This window comes from Saccoglossus kowalevskii, chromosome 9 (assembly GCF_978046115.1).
Source record: "Saccoglossus kowalevskii chromosome 9, keSacKowa6.1, whole genome shotgun sequence".
Taxonomy (NCBI): Eukaryota; Metazoa; Hemichordata; class Enteropneusta; family Harrimaniidae; genus Saccoglossus; species Saccoglossus kowalevskii.
This window is the reverse complement of record NC_140649.1, coordinates 8,383,093-8,409,679: the sequence shown is the minus strand read 5'-3', so window position 1 is coordinate 8,409,679 and position 26,587 is coordinate 8,383,093. Positions and strand designations below refer to the sequence as shown.

Sequence of the window (26,587 nt, the reverse complement as noted above, 5' to 3'; positions counted from 1 at the left end):
AGAATTGAGAAATCAAACTCTGATTGCAAGAAAAATGAAAAGTTGCAGAATATTTCGGAATATTTACTTTGTATGCAAGGTGGGATTTCATTCGTATTTGGTTAGATGTCATTATGTTTCTTTAGGTACTATAAAGCTCAAAGCGACTTTGAATTAACATGAATACAAGTTGAAATTCATACAGTAAAGTACTTTTAATTATTTTTCACCTTGAATTTATTTTCGTTATTTTCACTGAATGGAAAAATCAGTGAAAATAAAATCCAGTGATAACACCTTAATCCCTACAGTTTATATTCAACTCATCAAAAACCAGTGAAGATAAACTTTACACATAACAGCCTATATTTCTTTTTCAGCGAAAATTCTAGCAATAATATTTATAAAAATTATTTTATAAAGTATTTCACGATATATGGAAAAAGTAGAAGGTCTGGTTTAAGGACTCTACTGTGAATAGATAAATGAAGTACCATGTGTGACAACCAGAGGGGTAAATTAAATTTGTATAACCATCCATGTAATTAGAAATGTCAGTTGCTTTAAATAACATATGGGTTTATAACCATATAACAAGAATGAAGCATGATATTTTAAAGGGGTCACTACATGTAATTTGAATTACTGTTACTCAAAGTAATTTCTAGACTTTTATTTGTATGATGTATAAGTACATGTACTTTGTGTACATTTACAGCTGTGATTCTATGGGGGGGAAATTATTTATTTTAAAGCTTCAGTATACATCACACGCAATTTGTTTGTTTATATGCACTTCTGTTAGCGATGCGCTTCTACTAGAGCAAATGTGTTACATGATTTTGTGTTAAAAAATTTAGTATTTGTTGGATAAAAGAATGCCATATATAACGAAATAGTTGCATTAAATATAAATTCATACAAGATTTTGTGAGCTCAAAAAAAAAAAATAGTTTTTATATACGAGGAAATGTATCAATATGCAACCTCAAATAAAAATACCCAAATATAGATCCATATACTTTGTATAGACTAGACCAATTCATTTTGATGCCTTTTATAATATTTATCATCTGTTGCCAGGAAACCATAAAAGTTTAATTTTCACTGAAGTAATGAACGATTTTACAGTATTTCAGTGAATCAAAAAAACAATACTTGCAATATATTTTACATTTCATAAATGTACATTAGGGAATAAAAATCAATTTCAAAAATAGCTGTTCTTTGTTTGTTTTTCACAACCGTGTATTTATACATGGGAAGTGAAGCAATTTATTTTGAATAGTTTTAAAAACCTTTTGTTCAGGTGAACTATACCTGTCATTTAAATTACCTGCCTACTGTATTCTTCTAGAAGGCAGTACAACAGTATGTGAAAACGAACGACGACGACAACAACAACAACATCGCTACTGTGTTTGTTCCGGCCTGTTGTACCGATCAACTGCAACCCCTTGATCTCGACGTCAACAAAACTTTCAAGGACTCGTTGAAATCTAACTTTCCATCGTGGTACACTGACCGTATTTTGAAGGAACTGCAGACGGGAGCCGATTTTTCGGATTTCAAAGTCAATCTTCGTCTTTCGGAATTCAACGCCATTCATGCTAAATGTTTAGTTGAAGCTGTGCAGTCTATAGAAAATTACTGGGAATTGCGTACACATGGAGGGCTTCCAACTTGCTTGCATTACAGATTGAGTGAAGCCACTTCCCAAACATGTGGAATAAGTTGACAGTCATATGAATATAGTTAAAAAATGTCATTTTTTAAAACCAGAATTCAGATGAATACATAACATTTTCATTCACTAGTCTTGCAGTACTGGTATAACATTCAGAAGGAAAACATCATGTCTGAACTTGTTTTTATAAACGTCCGGTAATTTTTAACCACTATTTGTGTTAAAAAAAATGTATTGACTGTAAATACATTTTTTAACAATGAATTAAAAACAGTACTTTGTTTTTCACTGCTTGAATCACGTGAATGCAAGTGGCGCATTGTCTACATCTGCAGTAATACAAAAATACAGCGCCCCCAGCAGCAAAACTAAAAAATAACAACCTCTAAACGAAATTTCCATGCATTTTAATTTCAGCGCAGAGGCCTACGTGAAAGTTAAACTATGCAAATAATTTCCCGTTCTACAGTAGTATTTGACTCAAATGCAGATTCTTTTAAGCTAGAATGTCGATAAATCTATATTCTTAAATACCGTAATAGTATTTTCTTTGTATGTATTCAACTGTGAAATCCCAACGGATGGCTGCATGATTAATTATTATTATTATTATTAAAAATAATAACATGCTATTTGTCACAAAAGATTTTATTAATGGAACTTGTAGTTACCATGGACACAAACAAAGTACATTGATCTGTTCAGTCAACACCATTTACACATCGTTATTAATGGCTCCACAGGGAAGTTATTTTTAAGTAAAATGTCTCACAGTTGTCTTATGCACATGTATTGTATTACTGGTATCTGCAATAACATCCCAAAACAGCGTTTAGGAGTATATGCTGAAATTCCTTTTGTGATTTTGTAGCAGTGTGAATTTTATTAGAGTTTCATGTCAGCTACATAGAAGCTTGTTCATACACATTAAATGATTTAGTAGGTTTGATTAAGACTCCAGCCTTAATTAAGCATGTAATCAATTGCTCTGAAGATAAATAACTAAGTGAGTTCTCATAAAATATAAATGCAGAAAACACAAACCAGCCATCGTTATATAGACTGGTCAGTCATTGGAAGTTTATATTATGACAATTCATTTTATTTAAGCACAGCTCTGTAATCCCCATGATTGCACTAGTGTGTTATGTGAGCAATTTGAATGGCCTGCCCGTTGTTACTTTCTATAGAAATATTACCAGATGTGTTATGCTATATGCTAACTCAAGCACAAGACTGTAACAAGTAACAAGGGTTAAAATATGTTAAGATTGCTGATAATGATCTTTTTGTACATGTAAAGAAAAAGGTGAATCAAAGAAAGAGCTGAGAGTATTGATGACGCATTCAAAATTAATTAAAAATTACTAGATATTGATGGAAAAGCTGAAAACTGACTAATTATGAAAATCTGGTGATTAATATGCAAAGATTTGAGTGTAAAACTAACAAGGTCTGCAAAGTATCATAGACCATCCATGTACCAAGTTTCATTGACGTGGAATAATTAGTACATGGGATATCAGCCTGAAAGCTGAAAATTGGTTAATTATGCAAACTTGTAATTAATATGCACAGATTTTTACCCAAAACTATTCAGGTCAGTGCATTGTCTTAAAGCATTTATGTACCAAGTTTCAGTTAAATGTGAGGATATCAGTGTAAAAGCTTAAAATTGATTAATTATGCAAATTAGGTAATTAAGTAACTGTTCGCCTGGTTCAAAAAAAAATAACACCAGCGTGACAATATGACACATCGACAAATCCACGTTGAGCATAAGTAGTATCTGTGTGGTAGCAGATATATTTCTAGAAATAGAATTTTTTTTGGAAGTGCAAACACCCAGGGTAGGGGTCGACTCTTTTGATGTTCAGCCTAAGGTAGGATTTGAACTTGGGTCTATCGGTCATGAGTCTGATGCGACAACCACTAGGCTACAATGACTAGAAATAGAATTCTTATGTCGGAGATTGACATAGACTATTAAAATCTATCAATGTAGATTATGTTTTTACTATATATACTAGATGAGAAATGACTACACAATCAAACTCAGTAGTCCATTTGACTGACATTTCCTTCATTACATCATTTTGAAGCACATAATCATTCCATCACCAGCAGGCCTGATTTATAATAATGGCATATTGCACATCTCATCTAACTGGCTAGCATACCTCCCACTAGAAATGCCGCATCAAAGCCTACCAAGTGAATCACTGGACTTGTTATTGTTGATTGGGTAGCCGACAAAGGGAGTTGAACACGCTATCTTCCTGATCCTGACACTGCTAACCGCTGTAACACGCTTCAGGTACAAACAAAATCAATCAATGTCTTTACAATGGTAGACTGAGGAGCAAATCAACCATAGCATCAACCATATGATCACTTTTAATGATTCACATTTCTTTCTAGAGACACCATACACTTTTCCCCCTGTCACTCTTAAATCAACTACTTTCAAATTAATACTCCCAAAATTAATAACCAAAATTTGTTTTTTACACGTCATTTTTAAATACATCCAAATGATACCTAAAATCCCAATATGGAAAATAAGGAGAAAAAAAAACAGATTTAATAATTGACGGGTGGGAAAACCTACAGATCACAGATTTTCGATCAAACAGAAAAGAATGTCGTCACTAATTTGTCAAGTCAAGTCTGATGAGGCATTGAAAATTCCTGTCATACCTGAAGAATTCTATAACGTAAAACCATTGACAGTGATATTTACTGAGCAAATTAACAACTTTTTAATAATGGACCACATGAAAAACATCAAAGCGCCACACACACAGCATCAAGTTGCAACTGGTACGAGTCACATATAATATTAAAAATAATTAAACACACAAGTGTTACATGTCTAAAATATACAGTTACCTCAATAGAAATGCCAGTTACCATAAAAATAAAACTCCTGAATTTTGTACCATAAGAGCAGTACATTATGGGAGATAATCTCAAAATTCAGTGAGACATATCTAGTGACTAGCTTTTAAATTCTATGGCTTTTTCTCCATGTTTTCAGACTAATTATGACATTAGATACACGGTGAAATCACCAACTTTGTGCATCTCCAACTGTAACCTTTACTCTTTATCCTGTTAGGATAATTCCTTGCATGCCCGGAGATTAAAATGCTATATTTTATATACAAATTTTATTGATCAAAAAACCCTGCAGAAGAAAGATGTTATCTTTGCTATTGTTGCTCAGTATTCAGCTGCAGCTTTGACAAGATTAGAAAACAGAGGAAGTTATTTGGAAAACAATCCTAGGAAGTGGCTCAGGCTCAGTAGTATAAATTTCAATAGAAGGGCACTGTCATCCTCCAGGGAGAGATCATTTCAAAGAAAGAGGGAAGGTAGGGCAGGATGAATAGCAATAGATTAGTAATGAGAGGCAAGTATATAAATTACATACAATATTATGGGGGGAGGGGGCTGTAAACGTATGATACAGGAAAAGCAAACAAGCAACCTCTGGAAGTAAGGTCAGACTTTTTTTATTCTTTGTTTCTCAAGTTTTTATGAGGCAATTTTTTTGAGGAGGACGAAAACATTTTTTTTTCTAAGAATTGTAAGTGAGATCATTGATCGGAGAGAAGAAATGAAAGAGAGGTCTACCTGTAGTACCTATATGTACAATATCAAAGCAATCAGACTTGTGGTTTTCAACATGCAATCGAAAGTATCAAAATTAGAAAATGTCATCACAAACTGAACAAATCTAAGAAAGGTCTACCCAAGGTATATGTACACTCAGTATCAAAGCAATCAGACTTGTGGATATTAAGAAGAAGTTGTAAAAGTAAAAAGTTGACACAGGCAATGGTAGACAATAAGATAAAGCTTCTCTCGACAAAGTCAACAGTAGAGCTAAAAAAGATTTTACATAAATATCCTTGGGAGGGGGGGGGTGCAGCTATAGACTAAGGAAAACCAATATGAATGAAACACTTGACACTTTTGTTCCCACTTGTGTGGATTTATAAACATTCAACTGTTATGAATAGATGATTTTCCGTACAATTGTGAGATCTCGCGAGATGCATGAAAGACGTGCGTCGAACGTCTGCCACAAAAATCAAACGATTTGATTTTGAATTTGAATTTTTTATTTTGTAGCTCACATCGACCGGTCGATCTTCGACAGAGAAATATTGCTTTTGAATACCCTTACTTAATCGAAATTGTTTATCATCAAATGTGTACAGCACATTAAGCATGGAAATGCCCCCAAAATATTTTTGCATTTCTCGAATCTCACACGATGTTTGACGCCACTACGACCTTTGTTTGTCCTGTTTTACGTTTCACGCATGACACGTGATTCTCGTAGTGAACGGAAAATGGTCTATTACAAGGTGGTTCCATGAATATATTCTGGAATTCATACAATTAAATATTTAGTTGTCTTAAGGAGGCCAATAAAGCTATGGGAATGGTAAGAACAACTTATAACATGAATGAAACGCTTGTGATCAGATTACCTAACAAAACAAATACGGGTTGTTTCACTCATATCAGCTGTAGAGGGCGCTGTACAAGACACAGAAAGATAGACTCGTCTATATTGACCTACATGTAACATCAGTCTCAAATATTCTTATCACTAGTTTCAAAATAGACATCACAAACGGGTATGAATCCAAGTCTGAAATACTGTGAAATACTTTATTTTCGCTAGAATTAATTTTCGCTGAAAGGGTTTTTGGGGCGTTTTGTATGGAATTTATTTTCACTGATTTTTGATGAGCCTAATGTGAAATATAGGAAAAAAAGTATATTCGCTGGATTTTATTTTCACGGAATCATCTCTTCAGCTAAAATAGCGAAAATAAATTCCAAGCGAAAATAAAGTATTTTACAGTAAGCCATCTTCAAGTCAGATAATCGTACCATAAAAATCTTATAATATTGACCACAGAATTGTGCTGTTTTTGATTCCTTCAAATTTTATTTTGTGTACCTACATGTATGGAATGACTTGATTTTTAGACTATAAATATTGAAACTTTAAATTGATTGTACACAGTGTTGAGGAAGAATCAAAATGTCTCACAAACAATTATCTACTCCCGTCCAGGTCGTGTAGAAATACACACAAAAATTCACTTACTTTCCTGAATTTATAACAGCATTATTTTATTGTTCAGTCATGGTTTGTTGTTATTTTTTTTGTTTGCTATGAAAATAAATGTAAACATCATACATTTTATATTGAAAGAACATTTTTTCGAGCATGAGTTGACCTACCATGGTGTTCTGTTCTTTGACATAATAGGTCAGTGTGGTGCTACCGACTACTGAATATAGACATTTGCAAAGAATGCATTCATTATTGTCAGAATTTCAGTACAATTCATTGCCATATATGATGTTTTTGGAAGAGAAGATTAGGACATTTTAAAAGGTAAAAAAAATGATACATTGTATATAAAAGCTTTTATGAAATATTTTTTACTTATTCTTCCAACAAATCTGAAAATGTTTCCTATGGTCCTGTATCAGTCATATATGCAATATGTTTTTTCAGGAGGAAGGCGCACAAGATTTTTTGATTAGACGAGTATTTTGACGAAAATGTTGCTTTCTGACAACAAATGCAACCATGTATTTAACCATTTTTTCAAAACTAACTATTTTGAAGTGTTTTTTACGAAAATTCTTGAACAAACTGGCAAAAACTATGTCAATATATGATAGCTACATTGATAAATAACTGCTCACTGTACATATTGGGCTAAACAGAAACAAACAAAAAATATAGAAACACAGTGGATTTCTTATTCTAAAAGGTACAACTGTCATCAATAATTTCAATGTATTCAGTATTTACTAATGTTTCACTCACATTAGGCTGGCTTAAGGTAGAAGCCTACTCATAATTTTTGAGAAAATTGGTCATAAATCGCATTGTTTTCTTGTTTATTATGTAAAATCATGGAGCTATTGGCCCATGGCACCATGAAATAACATTCTTTTGTGTTTTACAGTGACGTATTTTGAGAAACTTGTCCTATTATTTGGCAAAAAATGCTATTTTTAGAACAATACCATAGAACACAGTGTTAAAGAAAAATTGCCCATAATTTTGAAATAATTGAGGGCAACAAAAAGTACCCCATCATTGACAATATATAATTTTTTCAGCTTATGTCACCTGGCTACAATTTGAGATATAGCATAATATCTCTGCCATAGGAACCCATGGTAAAAGCACTATAATACTGCCAAAATGGCCATTATTCACTAAAATAAAATCATCATTTTCGGGACAATTAAGCTGGTGACTTCAACTTTTTTTTAAGTCAATATCCTTATATTGCCCAGATGTACAATTTATTGGAAAATGAATAAATTCTGGGTTTGTGAAATCATGAGTAGGCTTCTACCATAAAGCTTGTTTTCAGAACCGCTAAATATAACAAGCAGCCTCTTGGCTGAGATAGCTCCGCTGTTAGCAATGCACATTGCAATTAAAGAACAGAAGATATCATTAGAAAATGAACAATATGTATAGTATCAAAGCAACAGGACTTACTGTTTTCAACAAGAATTCAAAAATATCACTTTTCACCAAAAATAATCATCAAAATTAGATAATTGAAGATATCACCACGAAATTAACAAATCTGAAAGAGGTCCACATGTAGTACCTATATATGTAATATCAAAGCAATTGGACTTGCGGTTTTTAACAAGAAGTTGAAAATATCACTTTTTATCAAAAATGACAAAAATATTCACCAAAATTAGAGAATTGAAGATATCATCACGAAATGAACAAATCTGAGAGAGGTAAACCCAAGGTACATATACACCAAGTATCTTGTAGTTTTCAAGAAGAAGTCGAAAAAGTAAAATATTGACACGGACGGCGTGGACAATCATATGAAAATTGTAATAAATAAATAACCTGAATTTGCCTGTATTATTAACATCACCAAATTATAAGTTGAAATTATTAATGACAAGGTTACTCGCTTTTAAGATTTGAAGTTTTTATGAATAGGCAAAGACGGGTGATAGCCATTTTCACCGTTAAGTTACTCTAGGACTACTCTACGCTAGCTTATAGCCAGCTTAAAACAAAATTATGATACATAAGTTTCATACACATAAAAACATAGTAGAACTCTGGTAACCTTGCCCTTTGTTATATAATATTATTCACTTTATCATAGTTTGTTTCAATTTGATTATGCATTGTCATAATTCATTTTGAATACAAACAAGTTTTGGGGTTGAAACAACAGTGGAAAAGCAGTTTACCGAATGTCCTTGATAGATGTAAATATCTTACAAAAACATTGGTGCCTAATTTATTTAATTTCGTTTAAGGGACATAATTTCAAGCATTATTCAAAGTAATTCAGATTTTTTATTATAAAAACAAATGCCGCATGTCAGAAAAAAGTACAGTATTTGGACAAGATACCAGAAAATCTTAGCTGGCTTTTGCCGAAGTATTTTGTACAGGTGATTCACTGAGACAAATATGAACTGCCTTATATTTATTGTGTGACTACTGTATTATTTGAAAAGTAAAAAAAACACTATCATGTTGCAAGCTCTGCTTTGTAATGCAAATCAACTTAAATAGTTAGTTGGTGTCCAGTGAGAGAGAGGTCAACAGTACTTTTGCCTACTGAAAATCTACATCTTCAAACACTGCAATCTTTGTTTTTTAAAGTGCGTTTTTAAATTATTATTATAAAAGCTCTATTATTCTGTTCTTATAGCTGAAACAAATTCCTGTGAATTTGCATTTGTCGAATGAACTGTTTGTCAAATACAGAATACCTATTTTTTAGTACAATTTTCTTTTCAAAACGTGGATGCAACATTTTGCTTTTTATGTATTGTTTATGATTTGATAACTTTGGACTAAAGAGATTTTCTATTAGCTTTAGATCTTGATCAAAAGTTTGGCAGCCAATTCATAGGATTGCTTATCTTGTTTTCTGTAAAAATTTAAGGTTTGCAAATGTGTATCAGACTGTGCAAAAACTCTCTCCATGAGTTGGTTTTGAAACCCAGTCTAGTATTCCCATGAGATTTGGGAGATACATTACCAAGAATATTATTTCAAGATAAATTATTTGTCTCATTGAACACAGACAACAATGCATATTTTCACTGAGATCAGTGAACTTTGATTGTGTATCACCAGTGATCAGTCAAGTAGAAACAGTCAAAATATTTTATCAGATTTTCTTGCATATTTTCATACAGGACTTCTTTTGTTCATACTCAGGGAAAACATAATACTGATGAATAAGGTGACCAAGTTTGATGAAGTTTGGAATAGAATTAGTAAAGGTATTGTGCACACAATAACAATCAGTAACGACAACAATGACGACAGCGACGGACAGAAAATTTTCACTTTATATACCTTTCCCTTCCATCTTTGATGTTACGGGCAAGGTAAAAAAAAAATCTAAATAAAACACTAAAAACATATGGTGTTTGAATTAGATCGCAACATGCTTGAAACTGATCCCAGATCAATAATACACCGAGGCATGATGTCCACCTGTTCCTGATAAGCAGTATTTAGATGGTACTGTAATTGTAGTAATTACCTGTCCCTCTGAACAGGATATACTGATTTAACACAACCACTAACTTTAATACCAAATGGGTTACAAACAATTGTGTTAAAGTAAAGTAAAATTTATACATGCAATTCAAATATTATTAGCATTTTAACCACCAGTTTCCTCCATTCATCACAAATTCAATCAAAGAAAGCTTAGAAAGAACTCCGTGTGCTGAGGGAATAGGGATCATGATGTAATATTCGGGAATATTTGAAAATGATAAACAAATTATGAATAATCTATTAATTAAATAAGGAGCCACCAGTAGTAATCTACACACATAGACATCGTATACCTACAATAAGCCTACCTAAAAATATGCATAAAAAGTCTACACAAAATTGAAACATTAAAAAGAAGACTGAAATAATTCATAAAACATTGGGGAAAATGAAATGCAACGAAAATAGTAATCAAATAAATGCCGGAAATAAACTTATAGGGCATTTAAAAATATTTTAGAAATTTAGTTAACACGGAAAACGTAAAGTAGCAAGAACAACTACGGTATGTAAATTTCTGACAAACACAATCCAAATACCTAAAATTCAAACCACTATCTTAAATTCTTAATATTAATATGTGTGTCAATAAATATATTTATTTATTCTCAGTTACGTATATTAATAAGGAAGGCATCACAATCTTTTCGATTGGTTCGTATATCCCGAAAATCGACATGGTAAAATTACAACCATCATACAGCTCAGTACCATAACAAATAATAATTTACGGCAGATGTACTTCTCGGTACATGAAATTCAAAGTAATCCCCAACGCGTCTCATTTGTTACTGCGTATAAATTGACACTATCTGGGGCACATCGCACGTGATGAGTACCAGCCAAAAATACACACAGGACATTTTAAGTGGCTCGAAACAAAACCTATTCGCTAATTTTCGTTTCGAAAACATCTACGACGGCTTAAAACCCTGCAGCCCGTCCCGCATGTTTTTTTTACCAGGAAGGAGACGCCCGTCAGTGTGGCGTTGTCCCAGTGGTTTCCACTGTGCATCCAGTAGTTAATGCCGACATCACGGTCTATACATTCCACATGAAGCATGGTATTCAGCTTAACCATATTTTCTTTTTTGCTCCATGGCTTAACTTAATAGGAACAGTAACTCGAGCAATAAATGTGCCTTCCGATTTGAGGGATATCGTGCCGTGTAATATTCAATGAAAAAAATAGTGAAACACGAGGCTCACGCTGGGGGCCCACATAAGGTGTTGCAATAGTGTAAATATAACAAAGCCAGACACCGATTGTTTCCTTTGCTAGGTAAAACCAATGTACAGAATAATCTAATGAAACAACTAAAGTAAACTAGCCAATGAATTCGTAATTTCCGACGAAAAGGGCCGGGAAAATATACCCCTCATAACAAATCACCGTCATAACAAATCACCGTGTTGAGGGGGCGGTGAACAAATGAGACACCGATTGTCAAATTGTTTTGGTAATCATCGCATGTCGATTCATATCATTTGTACGGGGTACTCCGACACAAAAATAAGGTAAACCAGCTTACTTTAATAGTGCTAATGATTTTGTGATTTCCCACACGAAAAACGTTCTCAGAAATAATCTGACATGCTGATCAGCCCACCAACAATCGGCACCAAAATTGATCACTCCTGTCACTGTAAATTTTACGAGTTTTTAGCTCCGCTGTCGATTTTGTCAAGCGGAGCTTATCATATGAGTGATTGTCCGTCGTCGTCTGTGTCAATGTTTTACTTTTTCGACTTCTTCTTGAAAACTACAAGCCTGAATGCTTTGATACTTTGTGTATATGTACCTTGGGTAGACCTCTCTCAGATTTGTTCATTTCTTGATGATATCTTCAATTCTCTAATTTTGATGAATATTTTTTGTCATTTTTGGTAAAAAGTGATATTTTCATCTTCTTGTTAAAAACTGCAAGTCCAATTGCTTTGATATTACATATATAGGTACTACATGTGGACCTCTTTCAGATTTGTTCATTTTGTAATGATATCTTCAATTCTCTAATTTTGGTGAATATTTTTGTCATTTTTGGTAAAAATTGATATTTTTGACTTCTTGTTGAAAACCGCAAGTCCAATTACTTTGATATATTATACATATAGGTACTATATGTGGACCTCTCTCAGATTTGTTCATTTTCTAATGATATCTTCTGTTCTTTAATTGCCATGTGCATTGCTAACAGCGGAGCTATCTCAGCCGACAGGCTGCTTGTTTTCTCTCCAAATCCCAACATATATTTACACATGTAGGCGAATTTTGTCAGCTCTGTGTAAATAGATATTTTTACTGGGAATGTGCACCATTTTACGTACGAGAAGCCCTTACACAACGCAGTAGTCATCAACACACATAGACATCCTATACCTACTAATCGACTTGATAGCTTCGTAATTTGGCGAAGGTGGGGGGGGGGGTGAAAGTGCACCATGCAAGTTTCCAAATGTGTAAAGGAAAATAAAGGAAAGAAGTACAATACAATGTTGGTAAGCGATACAAAAGAAATATCTCCTTACGGCAGCGACTTGATACAACTACATTGATGCTGGAGATCACCATATTTGTTCTCGCGTTCAATAATACAGTGATAAATCAGGATTCACAAGTACAACGAATTTACACAACATTTTACCATGAAATCGAACCTACCAACCATTTTCATATCTTCAACACTGCCATGGTTTTGGCGAGGATGAATCTCACATTCATTATTTTCTTGATTGGGCTCACACAGGGTTCAATCTTCCCTGGCTTGAATGTAATTGTACACCAAACGTGAATGTAAACTAGCTTGCACAGTAATTCGTTTCACAGTCATTGAGGTTATACATTTGTTCAATTACTTATTTATTTATTTACTTATACGATAATAAAAAATCATACATGTAATTTCTTAGACCTTTTCATAATGTAAACTGATACATTTCATCTCCCGAGCGCTTGCTTCGTTTTTGTACAACACACTGGAAACAACAAAATGGCTGAAACCATCATAAATTGCTGGTCATAAAAAATAGAATACGTATGCGCATCATTATGCAAATTAGTCCACTCACCGATTCCTATTAGTTGTATTCATGCAATTGGGCATGAAAAAATAAAAAAAAAATAAAAAAATACATAAAAAATGCTAAATTTTAATTAAAATGTAAAATATAACAATGAATTGCAGCAGCCAATCATTAGTAACATTCTTACCAAGTTTCATAAAAATCGTTTTAATGCTTCTTGAGATATAACTGAAATAGCTTAAAATTCACACATTATTATGCAGATGAGCTCATTAATATGCATGGGATGTCAACCAAAAATTAATCAAATCTGCGCATTGCCCCAGACAAGCTATATACCATGTTTCATTGAAATCCGAACATTGGTTCTTGAGAAATCGATGGAACAGACACACACACAGACAGACAGACAGACAGACAGACAGACAGACACACACACACACACACACAGAGACAGACACACTAAACTGCAAAGACTCCCTTTTTTTGTGCTTCGCACACAGGAGTCAAAAATAGTCTGATTTATAGTCTGCACTTTTCTTCAGACGATTGGGACAAAAATAGCAAAATTTTGGGTAAAAACTGAAATTGACTCAAATTGTGTCCATTGGCACCAAAATTAGGGTTCATTTCCAGAAATACAAGGAAAGAGTACAGATAAATTTTGGCCGAGGTCTGTTAAGAGCTTGTGGAAAATCAGCCAAAGTCAAGCTTGTCGTCATTATCTTTGGGTTTTTGTTGTACGCAACTTCTTAATTGATGCAAAGCAATTTCCTTTACAGGTCAAGAATATTTACCAATGTGTTGTCTAGAGGATGTCTGAATCATATCTACTTTTAACTCATTTTTAGGATAATCTTTTTTTGCTTGCTATCATCGTGGTATGCCTGCCCCCCCCCCCCCCCCCACTGCACATCTACATACCTTACAGCAGCAATATGTTTATTAGTGAAGCTAACAAGATAACCATGACCTTATCAGTCTTTAGTTAGGTCGTGTCCTCTGTTTAATAGTAGGTTCAATAAACTGACAATGGCCATGGCCATGTGCTCTAACATTGTACTCTAATGTGCCTAACATGATGGCTAAAGACAAAGTTACTAAGCAGAATTTCTTGAATAATTACCTATATGAGGTGAGTCGGAATTCATATTTTCAAATGTGTGCAGCTTTTGAGCAGAAGACATTCATTTAGAATATAAGAGAAAAAGCTTTGCATCACTCGTTTATAAAAACATGTACAAAATACATTAACAATCATCTAATCAAGTAAAAATAAAGGTACACACGGCTGGCAAGATTGAATTAAGTACCAATTATTTTAAATTTTAAATTTAAATTATTTCCATTCATAAGAAAAATATTAAGCATGAAAGCAAGATTTTACAACTCCAGCATTGGTATAGTTAAAAAAAAAAAAAAAAACGAATAATTAGAATTAAATTACCCCAAATTGTAAATGGGTCTTCAACTTCATCCCAGTCAATGTCATCCATTTTATGTCCACTTTGATCACGGTAGAATAATAAAATGCTGTCAAAACCACCTCAATGCTGGAGATATCAGAATATCCACTATCAGCCACTGACTACATGTACTGATATATGACACGTGCAGTTACCGCCCACTTCAGACTTTCCATTGTGTATGAAGGTCACACACTGAGCGACATTTACAAAAGATATTCTATGACATAGAATAATGATATTTTTTTTAATTTAACTAACCATTATTTTTAATTATTCAAAACATAGTAAGTAAAAACTCTTGGAATAATGAAAATATTTGTTGGCACTTAATTTTTCCAAAAAATAAGGTTTTGTTATTACATGTATATACATGATACGTTCTTTGTCAGTATCATATGTACTCAACTGAGATTTTTTTTTTTTAATTTGCTAAAAAAGAAAGATGAATTTGTAAAAATTATATTATGATGTACGATGATGATTTCTTCTTTCTCAATTTTCACATTTCTTGGAGTATCAATAATTCTGCCCAACCTATTCCTTTGTGCTCTCAATTGTATTAGTTTCAGCCTTATAAACAGCTTTGTTCTAAAATTAGCAGTACAAATGCGACCTTTGGGGGAAAAGGAGTCTATTTATGCAGGGTGCATCGGCTCTCATTGCCTTGGTGCTCATCTTATTCTCGGCATAACAAAATTAAAACTATTTTGTCAGTCGCAGTACGCCATGCCATTTGTACACAAGAGGTAATACATTCCATTTTTGGAACATGAATATGTATATAGGGGCATGAATAACCGCAACAACGGTTTATTTGAGCTGTTCGAACCAGGATTTAAATATTCATCAACTGTTATTACTGCTGGTGGATTTCGCCAAAAAAAAACAAGTCATAAAATTGTGCACATTGTCACGTTTCAATGACAATACTTTTTATTGGCTATCAGAGGTTCTAATTCTTCTCAAGTGAAATTCAGGAGAAAAGGCAGTATTTCGACACATTAGAGGGCTATAGGCGAGTCTAAGTCGTACATAGTTCAGTTTGTTTTTAAGTCACATAGCTAAATTCATACCAGTAAAAATAATTGTATAAAGTTAAAAGGAAGCTTCATATATATTTTATTGTTATACATCTGTCACCGTAATGCCATAAGTTACAGCATGCCATAATCTCACTGTACTGTCTTCGTGCATGCTTTTAGGTATCTTCGTAATATCCGTTCAAATATATACAATAGCACTTGAATTTACTATATGTAAAACTCCATTGACTGTTATGCTATGACATTGTATTTGAATGATATTAAACGACATTTATTAAAGCACTTCTGTATCATTAAGCAAATTTTCATTTAAAATCTATGTCTTCTTCGCGATTCTCGTTAATAGTGAAGTCCATAATACCTCATACTTGAACTTATTTTGATCATAAAAACATTATTCCACTAAGCATTGTAAATGAAACACATTTATGATTTGTTTGCGATGTTGAATCTAGCGGTTGTATTTGGATCTTGGTGATTTGTTGTGAACGGCTGTTTTCGGTTGTGCTGTTATAAGTGTAGTCTAGTACACTTTTTTTAATGAATAAATTACCATAAAATATCTCTCTTGGGAAGTTTTGACTTTTACCATTTATAAGCTATCTGGGGAGAAAACTGCTACTTTATCAAATCTAGCCTTGAAACACAGGTGCCCTCTGAACTCCAGAGTTCAAGTCTTGAAAATTTACATAAACATCGGTAACCCATTATTCCAAGCAACAATCCCTAAGTGGAATCAGGTATGAATGTACTCTATTTGCCAATGAGTTTTACCAAAGCATCCATTCTCATTTGAAAAGAAGGCAAGAAACTAAACTCCACAAAAACTAGAGCTTCCATGCTCAAACTAGTGATAACAAGTATTGGGTAGAAAATAAAGGTTACGGTTACTTAGTAACCTATTACTTATTTTGTCATAATATCATACAATACTATCAAATCCAATGGAGAAAAATTTTTCTTCTGTAGAACACTGCCTTCATAGTCGCAGCTGCCAAAATAAATAGAAAGATTGCAAGATTGCAATCAAGGCAGCTGTATAAGAATTGTTTTTTCCTGACACCCCCTTGCAAATGGCCCTGGATTCATGCATCAAAGTGACATAAACATTCAAAGTTCTGTTCTATGTAGATGTCTCAAATACTGCAATAATGCCACGCCCATTCATTCTGTCTCCTTGAACTATATACTTGAGGTGGTTCTAGTATTTCAAGCTATTTTTATGCAAAGTGATGACAAACAACAGTTTTATATTCACACAATTTTTAAGAGTAAAAAAAAAAAAACCCTGCTCTAAATATAGCACGATCATTAGTATCAGGTAGAAGAATGAGTACATGAACTACGTGATGGACCAATGCCGAAACTATTACCAGTTACACATGAGACAGGAATCAGCCAAGTACCGGTATATAAGAGTTCACTGTACCCATTTTGGTTGTCCAGGATTACTTCAAAATTGATTTTGTGCTGTTTTCTCGAATTTAGCTATTTTCACTGAACACTGAACGGCGTTCCACACCAGCTGGCGCAGAGCTCATAGAAATACATGGTACAGTGGTGCGTCTTAGCAACGTGGAACGTCTTGTGACGTAGCTCCACCTCGAGGATGCTTAAAGTGAAGAGAAATTTTTACTTTTTGCAATTGGATAATTGTAGGGGATAAGCACTTGGACCTAGAAAAATCAATGGCATTTTCAGTGATACAACATTCTACTTTTGCAGATGTATGGACAACCATCTTTCAGGAAATAAGGACAATGTGGAATTGTCTTGCAGAACGATACAATGTAAATACCGGTATTTGGAAAATGACCAACTTGCAAAATAATGTATGTAAAGGAAAAGAAAGCAGACAAAAACAAACCATCATAGTTAACATACAATGAGCAAGGCTTGTCACACTGGTGTGAAATCAAGAGCCAAATAAAGAAGATAGAATATACAGTAATCAACACTAGAGGAATCAACAATTTGTTGGCATGTTTGAAGTCGGATCATGAATTATACTGCAGTGCAACTATCTCATGTATAAACTTGGATATCAATATCATTTACTTGAAATCAGGGGCATAGATCAGGAAAAACAAGCCATGCATGGCACATGTTAGTTATCAAATTTAAGATATATAGTTTTGTTTATAGTAATATAACTGGAATATAACCATGTCAGGAATATGATTTTTTAACATTAAAATGATTGACATTTGTATCTGATCGTCAAACAAGTACTTGTTCATATTGAGAGATATTGCTCTGGAACAGCATTCAAAATGAGCCATTTTGAATACATGTGTATATATATAACAAGATGTATAACGAATATATAAAATTTGAATATAATCAGTCAAAGCATTTAAGAGATATGGCTCTAGAAGCCCAATCATTAAAACAAAATGGCCGCCATTCAGTCATTTTGAATCTTATCTGAAAAACAAAATTATTTGCTTCAAGGTCCCATAATGTCTAATGTATGAGCCAAGTTTGAACAAAATCCATCTGTAAACAACCGAGAAATGCTTGATTTTTAGGATTTTTTAGCGCGAAAATGGCCACCATTCAGCCATCTTGAATCAGATTGTGAAACAAATTGACGTGCATATGTATAATATCATGTATGTGTGAAGTTTGATTGCTATTGGTCCAGGCATTTTAAAGATACAGGTCCGGACGCACGCACAGACGCATGCACGGACACACGGAGGTCAAAACATAAGTCCCTGTTTTCGGACTGCGTCCGAACGGGGACTAAAAATATACAAATCTTCATACAAACCTATTCTGCATCTGCATCTGCATCTGCCTCTGGCCATGCAGAGGTGTGATTTCTCATATAACTATTATTGCCTGGCCATGTAATGTATGGGAAGTGCCCTCACTTCGGGGCAATAATTCTAAGTCATTCTAAATTGCGTCATTTGGTAAAATCATAATTACACCTTTAAGGCATATGATAAAACCTTTCTAGACTGGATATGGTTTTGTAGCCCTCGGCCATATAGCTACACATCGTCGCAGTTTTGGGCACTTTGCCACACGACCTTGAGCCACAAAAGCCAGTTCCTTAAATATTATTGTAGAATTTTAGTGATTACTGATGGAGTGACGGACTTTGACAAAAATACCACAAAATACCAAAATTCGAAATATTAGTTTACATGTAAATCCCCAACTCATGTATTTTTATTCTCTATTTTGATATCTTTTTTTTTTATCCGTTAAAAAATTATTTTTCAACTTAGCCTTGAAAATGCTAGTGGATGAGCTGCGTCTTTTTGATAAGGGAACATAGCAATGATACAATGTGTGTAAAATACATTTTTTACATGAAATTCGAACACGTGCCGACGACTGTTGAAAAAACAAAAGAATTACATATTCTACATGACAGAGGGCAGCAACATCAAGAAATCCCTACTTCACTCCTTGATTTGAGACCTATAACCTGCAACTTTCAAAAGCACAATGCCTAGTTTGTTCGAGAGAGAGAGACAATCAGATCATGAGAAAGATGCTTATATATGTCTCATGAACTCAACTCAACTCAACTCAACTCAATTTAATAAATGTTTAAAAACTTGAAGCCTCATAAAAAAAAAAATGTTTTTCAAAAATGCTAGAACATTTGACGGTGTACATATTTTACACTTAATTTGTCAAACAAGGGCGCTGTGTAAACTAAGAAAAACTAGGTAAACAGTGTAAACTAGGTGAACTAATTTAAGTCCGGAGATCGACCCACATGTTTTTTTGGTGGTATCCACGCTGGCCTGAAATATTTTTTGTTAGGTCTTAACAATATTTGGATATCTGTTATATGGTAATTTCAATGAATATTTCATTTCATAGACACAGGTTTGCTTAGATTTACTTGCATGTCTACTTTTTTACTTTTTTTTTTATAGAAAACTGACGGGGATGTGCTGTGACAGGGGATTGTTCATCTACTACAGCGGGATGACAAACACAAATTTACAACTCGCTAGTCTCTGCAGTATCAGAAAACAGAAAGCAGCAGACAACTATAGATAAAGTGTCTATCATAAACAACAGGTAACTATATAGATGCAGGTATGATGCAGGGGTATAGGGTTATCACATAAAGTGGCATTAATATCATGTCGTGTCTATTAAAGATAAAAAGGATACTTTGTAGTCACATACATCTAAATGCATGCAACTTCTGTTTCCCTTTACAGGGGAACTTGAACACTTCAGTGTTTAGACAAGGGACTATTATACTGGTAGGTATAATTTTTTTATCAACACTGTAAACACATGTATGTCACGAAAATACATATATAATTACAAAGCAGATGTAAACTCCTCTCTGTTTATGAAAACCATAATATATTAAATATTAAATATTGCTACTATTAATAAAATGCTGCTTTTAATGGCTATTTATTACAATAATTTATTCGATGAGCCTCAGCTTTGCTACTAAAAATCATACTTATAATTATAAATTTATTGAGTTTTCAGATTGCTAACAAAATTTGTACTAACAAGTACAAAGAGGATGCTAATAAATACGTTACCATAGTAAAAAATAATTACTGGATTAATTTGAGGACATTGTGCATTCTATATCTCAATAAGGCCAGGTAGTAGAACAAACATTCAGAACTTGTGTCATGCGCGAAAGGTGCCAAAATGTATTTCATAATAAATAACCAGCTGTCAAGATAATTTTTTGCTTTTATCTGTGGAAAATTCTATAATTTTTCTATATTAATATGATTAATGTTGTCCACATCTAGATTGTTAGTTTATAATTGTTAGATTGCTTGTTCATAATAATGAGTCATGATGTTTATGCACGCAAGAGAGGTCACATGACATCCTTCAGGGTTAAATGACACCCATGTGTTTTTGACAAGAGTGTATATTTAAAGTGCATGTACCAGTAGAATGTACAGCAGTGTTATTTTGTATCAATCAACAATGTGATTTCATATATAAAAGAACACATTTCAACACTAAAAATCCACAATAAAATCCTAGGGCAGAGAAATACAATTATATGTTTCAGGCATGATAAAAATGCACAAATGAAGTGATAAGGCATTCATTTTATTTACTTTTTTCATCTGTGGGGTGGGGTAGGTTGTCGAAGGTCAGGGTTGGGTGGGGGTACGAGCATAGGTCAAAGCATACATTTTTCAGGTGAGCAGGCTGAACACAATCTACTTTTCCAACCCTTAATGATAAAACATGTATATTTAAATTTGCTGAATCAGCAAAAGATGAACACTAGATAATCCAAACCATCTACCTTGTAATTAAACGCACATTTTCAATGCCAGCAAATTGTTAAAATCCTTAGCTCACGATCGATGAGCACTAGAATGAATATAATCAGTAGATGTGACAAAACAAAATGAAAAATAAGTACTAAACAGTACTTTAAAAACATACCAAACCTATTGAAAACCTCAATGCTTTTTTTTGGAGGGGGGGGGGAATTGCTGGTAAATTGAATAGCATGGTTGAAAAAGTAAATATGTACAACATTAATTCTTATGTGGTCAAGTCAATGTAAAGGTACATGGGGCTGAGATTAGGACATTTCAAATAACTTGTATGAGTGATGACATTTCTAGATACCAATTTACACACAAGTGTAATTAAACTGGAGACCTAAAGCGGTGTTTACATGCCAAATATAGCCACATACTTGTTCTACAATCCATGAAATATAGAAACAAATTGTAAAAATGACAGACAGTCTCCAATACTTCAAGTACCTTGACATTTTGTAATACTTCAAATATTTCAATTTTTAAGTGGTTTTATTTTGCTTTTAATTTCCTGCGAAAAAAAAAATTATACTATATTTGCTCTATTAGAAGAATATAATTGATAGAAGTGAACGTAAATAAAAAAAAAAAAAAGAATTTATTGTAGGCTAGGATCACAAAAATATGACTTATTTTAAACCAGACACCTCCATCATTAATAATGTGTAAGGCTAAAGAATAAAGCAAATTCCATATATTGCAGTTCTATTCAGTTCCCTGACATTTACATAAACTTGTGACATAGGTTACAGGCGTTACTAAGCAGCTGTTCCTTCTTTTTTTTTTCAATTCAGTATTGTAACCCTTTTTTACTCCCTCACTTTTGTCAAACTCATCTGTACCATTCATCAACTTTTATGTCACAACCCTGCCACAACAAACAGTTTGTTTGTTTTTCTTTCAATATTTTAAGCCATTATTCTCCTTTTATTCTCGTCACTTTTCAGTAAAAAGTCGTCATTCCTTTGACATGATGTCATCAACCTTTATGTCACAAACAAGTACTCTACAGAAATGCATGTAAGCACCCCAGGAGTGTAATTACTTGTACAGTTTCACCCCAAGCCTCAAAACTAAACATACCACTAAAAATCTCTAAACAATTGTAGAATATTCCATGTTTGCATGAAATTCATTGAAGAAATTGAATAAACAAAAATCCAATTCACTGAAAATTCAATTTCCATTAACATTACAAAATAAATAATTTTTCTGAGTTATAATGCTGCTCTAAAAACTCTTCTCTTAAAGCGGAGTGCCGTCACCTGCGCACGCGCAGGAATCGAGTCCCAAGCGACGATAACACACTAAAATGCAAAGACTCATGGGTAGACGCTTGTTTGTAAACAATGACTCGCTAAGGCCATCTGACGCATGCGCAGGTGACGACTCCCCCGCTTTAAAATTAACTTATGCAGACGCCACTGGATTATATATTTTTAATTTCCATTTCACCAACCCTGAGGTAACAGCACATTTTACTTTTGAAATATGGATTGAACACTACATGTACATTTAAGTTCACAAGACCGTACAGTCATGCAAGTACTTTTCACACACAAAAAAAGGGGCAAATATCTCGGAAAAATGAACATTTTAAAGCACAAAAATTACAACATAATGAGTGCTATGTAAACTATAAATGAATTATTAGAAAATTTGAATTATTCATTTTAATAAACTATATGCTTTAACATGGATGGAAACACCTAAAGAAATTGCATTTATAGATATTAAGTTCTGCCTTTAGTTTTTCTTGAAAAACAATTTGTAATGAGCCCTGTAGAGCCAAAGAATGTAGGAACAAAATACATGTAGGTTGATCTCAAAAATTAATGTAATACAATTAGTCAATGTGAACAAAAGTACATGAGGCCAAATAAATAAGTATATATCCGACACATTTTTTTTTAAATTGAAAAAGTTTATTTTATGCAAATGAGCCCCCCAAAAAAACCAAATTAATATGCAAATTAGCTATTGTCATTCCATTAAAGTTTAATTTTTTTAATTTTATTTACTCCCATATACATGGTGAATAACTAGCATTTAGTTGTATGGAGTACAAAATTGCTGACTAGCTTTTTTTTTTTTTTTTTTTTAAAAGACTGATTCATACAGGTTGCAGAGGTAAATCCATTGCTTGAAAAATTAGTTTATTCCATTTCTCATTCAAATTGTGCTTTTATTTTTATTTTGTATGAAAATTTTCTTTCTTTCATTCCTCTATAATTTTTTGAAAGAGACCAAACAAACATGTGTACCCAAAAATACATCGAGTGTTGTCAGCACAACAAAATTCTCCCCGTGTGCCATGATTTGGGGGTGGGGGTTAAATTAAAGCTCCAAGCAACAATAAAGATATCACGTTTTAATGTTGTGAACGACATTTTGTTGCTGAAAGAATTGCGTAATCCGTCATAGACATAGTAACAACGAAATGGATCTTGTTGCCAATATTGGCTTTATTGTCATTTGGCAGCTTCAACGTCAAACAGATTTTACCTGTACAAGTTCCATAAGTCGTAATACATATACTGTCATCTATTCTCGTTAAATTTCAATGTTGATTTGGGCAAAGGAGGCGGGATTGAAGGTAAGAACACCAGAACATTAAAATTACTATACAAAGTATACTTACCGTCACTGTCTACGTTGTGGCCTGACAAGCTTACCCCAATCGCGTCGCTACCAATTTCTGTCACGCTCGTTTGGTTGGCACTTAAAATTACGGGCGCTCCAGCCACTCCGTCCCCGCTCAATCGTCGCCCAGAGCCCATGCTACTACGAGGGGATGGACTTGAAGACGACGTAGACGTTGTTCTTCTCCTTCTATGTACAGTCTCTGATGGTGTTTCGTTTGGTCCGACATCATTTGCACTTACATCTAGCGCGTGGTTCACATGTCCGTTGCCTTGGACAAAGCTGCTTTCATTTTCTTGGTCGGTGACAATGACTGTGAGTTCCGTTGACTCTCTGCCAGTACGGGGCAGTTTGGAGCTCATGTCCAAGCTATTACGTACTGTCACAGGTTTGAGAAGCACTTTAAAGTTCCAAGTCGGCTCTCGCTCAATAGCTGATTCTCTCGAGAAGCCTCCAAAAATCTCAAGATGACGAAAACACAGAATAAATGTGGGGAGGGAAATCCCGTTTTTGGTGAGAAAAATGCGTACTTCCACGTCAGGCAGACTACAATAAGTATGGTCTAACAAAGTGCTTTGCTACAACGAATAATCGCTGACTAAATTAACAGTTTTTGATTTGTTTAACCAAAATCTAGTAAGACACATATATTACTACATGCTTCGGGAAAATTTACCCACTACCGCGCGAATGACGTCATTGACTCCTTAAGTCGGCTGGTTTTGTTGAGTGGGGGATTTATTGTGGCTGCTTTTAATGACGTCGCCTAGAACGAAATTTATTCATATTTAGGATAATGGAATGTCAGAGGTTATTCTATTAAGATTACAATTCATGTATACATGACCAATAATCTGTCTTATATAACTTGCAATAAACTGGGCAACCGAAACATTGGGAAAAAAAGTCGCGGCACGGGACCTCTACACTGATACCAGACGGACACCTGCATACAGCCATTACCCTAAAACTGCAAAATCTGGACACTTTGCTCGTAGAGGGGTATATAAAACAATAACATTGGTAATTTAAGAACAATTGCTTTCCAGGGTTCTTGAAATCGGGGTACAGAAATATCACGTTCCAGCTACTATTAGTTTCAACGTTCATTCAATTGTAAATGTACATATTTCAATCCGGGTTTGCACAAAACAAGCAATAGTCTCATTTGAAGTTTCACCCGGTTGAATAACGTCTTCTATATTGTCTATGACAATATAAGCCCGGAAGTACATTGGGCAGGCATGATATGAAAAAATATGCAATTAACATTTTAGGAGTTAAATTATTTCATTCAACATAACAGATTAAGACAAATAATTTTTAATTTTCAACTGTCGATTTATATACGTCAACTCTGACTGATATCGATGTCTAATTTTAATAATTTTAGGGGTGGGGTAGAATAAACAAGAGTCTAAATAAGACCGGCGAATTGCTGTAGATATATCCGAATTCAAACGTCTGAAATACACCCACCACCCATCAACTTGGTAATTTAAATAAGGGGTACATTTTCCAATAAGCTTGCGTGGTCTGGTGTACAAATGTTGTCAAATTAGACAAAACAGTCTGAACGAACACGCGACTCTATTATTTCAACAATTACACGTCTCGTGGTTAAAAATGAACTAACAACAACATTAGGTAACGATAAATTATAATTGTTCGCGCGATATAAAGTCATACAACCTTCCAGGTACGCTTATCTCAGATAAAAGACATGATACGTGGACAAGTGGTTCACCTTTTGAAATCGTACCTCAAACTCTTCACGTTTAGAAACAATTATTCACCCGATCTTTCACACGGTAATGAAGTAAAAATCAATATATATATTGATTATTTGCTGGGGTGACTGTGTGCCAAAAACAAATGTTCGAAGTTTTCCCAACCTTGCTCATCTTTGTCACTCTATTTATATTTACACATTCACGTTCATAAAATGTGGGAAAAGCGAGTACACGGCGTGAAATAACAAATAACGTAATGCAAGTTGTATACTGCATAGCTTTGAATTTGTTATCAGTAAAAACAATGTGATGTCCGTATCTGTCACTATTTCATCATGCTGATTAACAGCTCGCTTGTCACAAATTAAATACAACAAATGACCAAAATAGAATCTTACCAGACAGGATAAGATATGACCTCTTTTTGACACTACATCTTGTAGTTCGAAAAAAATTATCGTTGCCAATTACAATCCATCGTTTTGTGCAACGATTTTACAAACTTTAGTTAATTTGATTTATCTATTACCACCTAAATATCTGAATGAGCAGAAATGCCATATTTGGGCATATATTATTACGCCATCTCTAAAACACGTGTAACACGAATTACAAACCGTAGTCTTAATGAACAATTAGTTTATTCACAGCATTGGAAGTTCTGAATTATTTATTTTCTTCTACCCTATATATTGAGATAATTCTGTAAACGGTGGACACACGTGTAGGAAGGTGCGATGACAGGTGTTTGATTCGGTACCCGTAATATATCATTATTGACAGAACGTCTCGTATATATATATAATTAATTTCACCACGATGTGTGGATATTCTGCAAACAATATATTCGACTTGTGTTTAAAATCGCCCTGTAACATTGCTTTCGACATTCCAGTAAATAAAATGTTTGTTTCGGCATTCATTGAGATGAAATAATAATGAAAAGGGCTAGTGCGCATGCGCCTTGAATCAGGGCGCATAAACATATGCGTTTTACATTTGTTCATCTAACATTGTTCATTGGTTAATCATGTTTGCAACGCCACCTCCTACCCTCACCCCCCAAAAAACAAACAAAAA

At 33.8% G+C, this 26,587-nt stretch overlaps 1 protein-coding gene across 1 annotated transcript in view; it reads right to left on the bottom strand.

The window, feature by feature from the left end:
* LOC100367851 (solute carrier family 4 member 11-like) overlaps positions 1-24,465 on the bottom strand; it is a 95,220-nt gene extending 70,755 nt beyond the window's left edge. The window contains exon 1 of the mRNA XM_085503123.1: positions 23,773-24,465. Within this exon, the coding sequence (XP_085359249.1) occupies positions 23,773-24,136 (364 nt within the window). The 5' untranslated portion in view covers positions 24,137-24,465. The remainder of the gene's footprint in view (positions 1-23,772) is intronic.
* Positions 24,466-26,587: the final 2,122 nt, after the last annotated feature.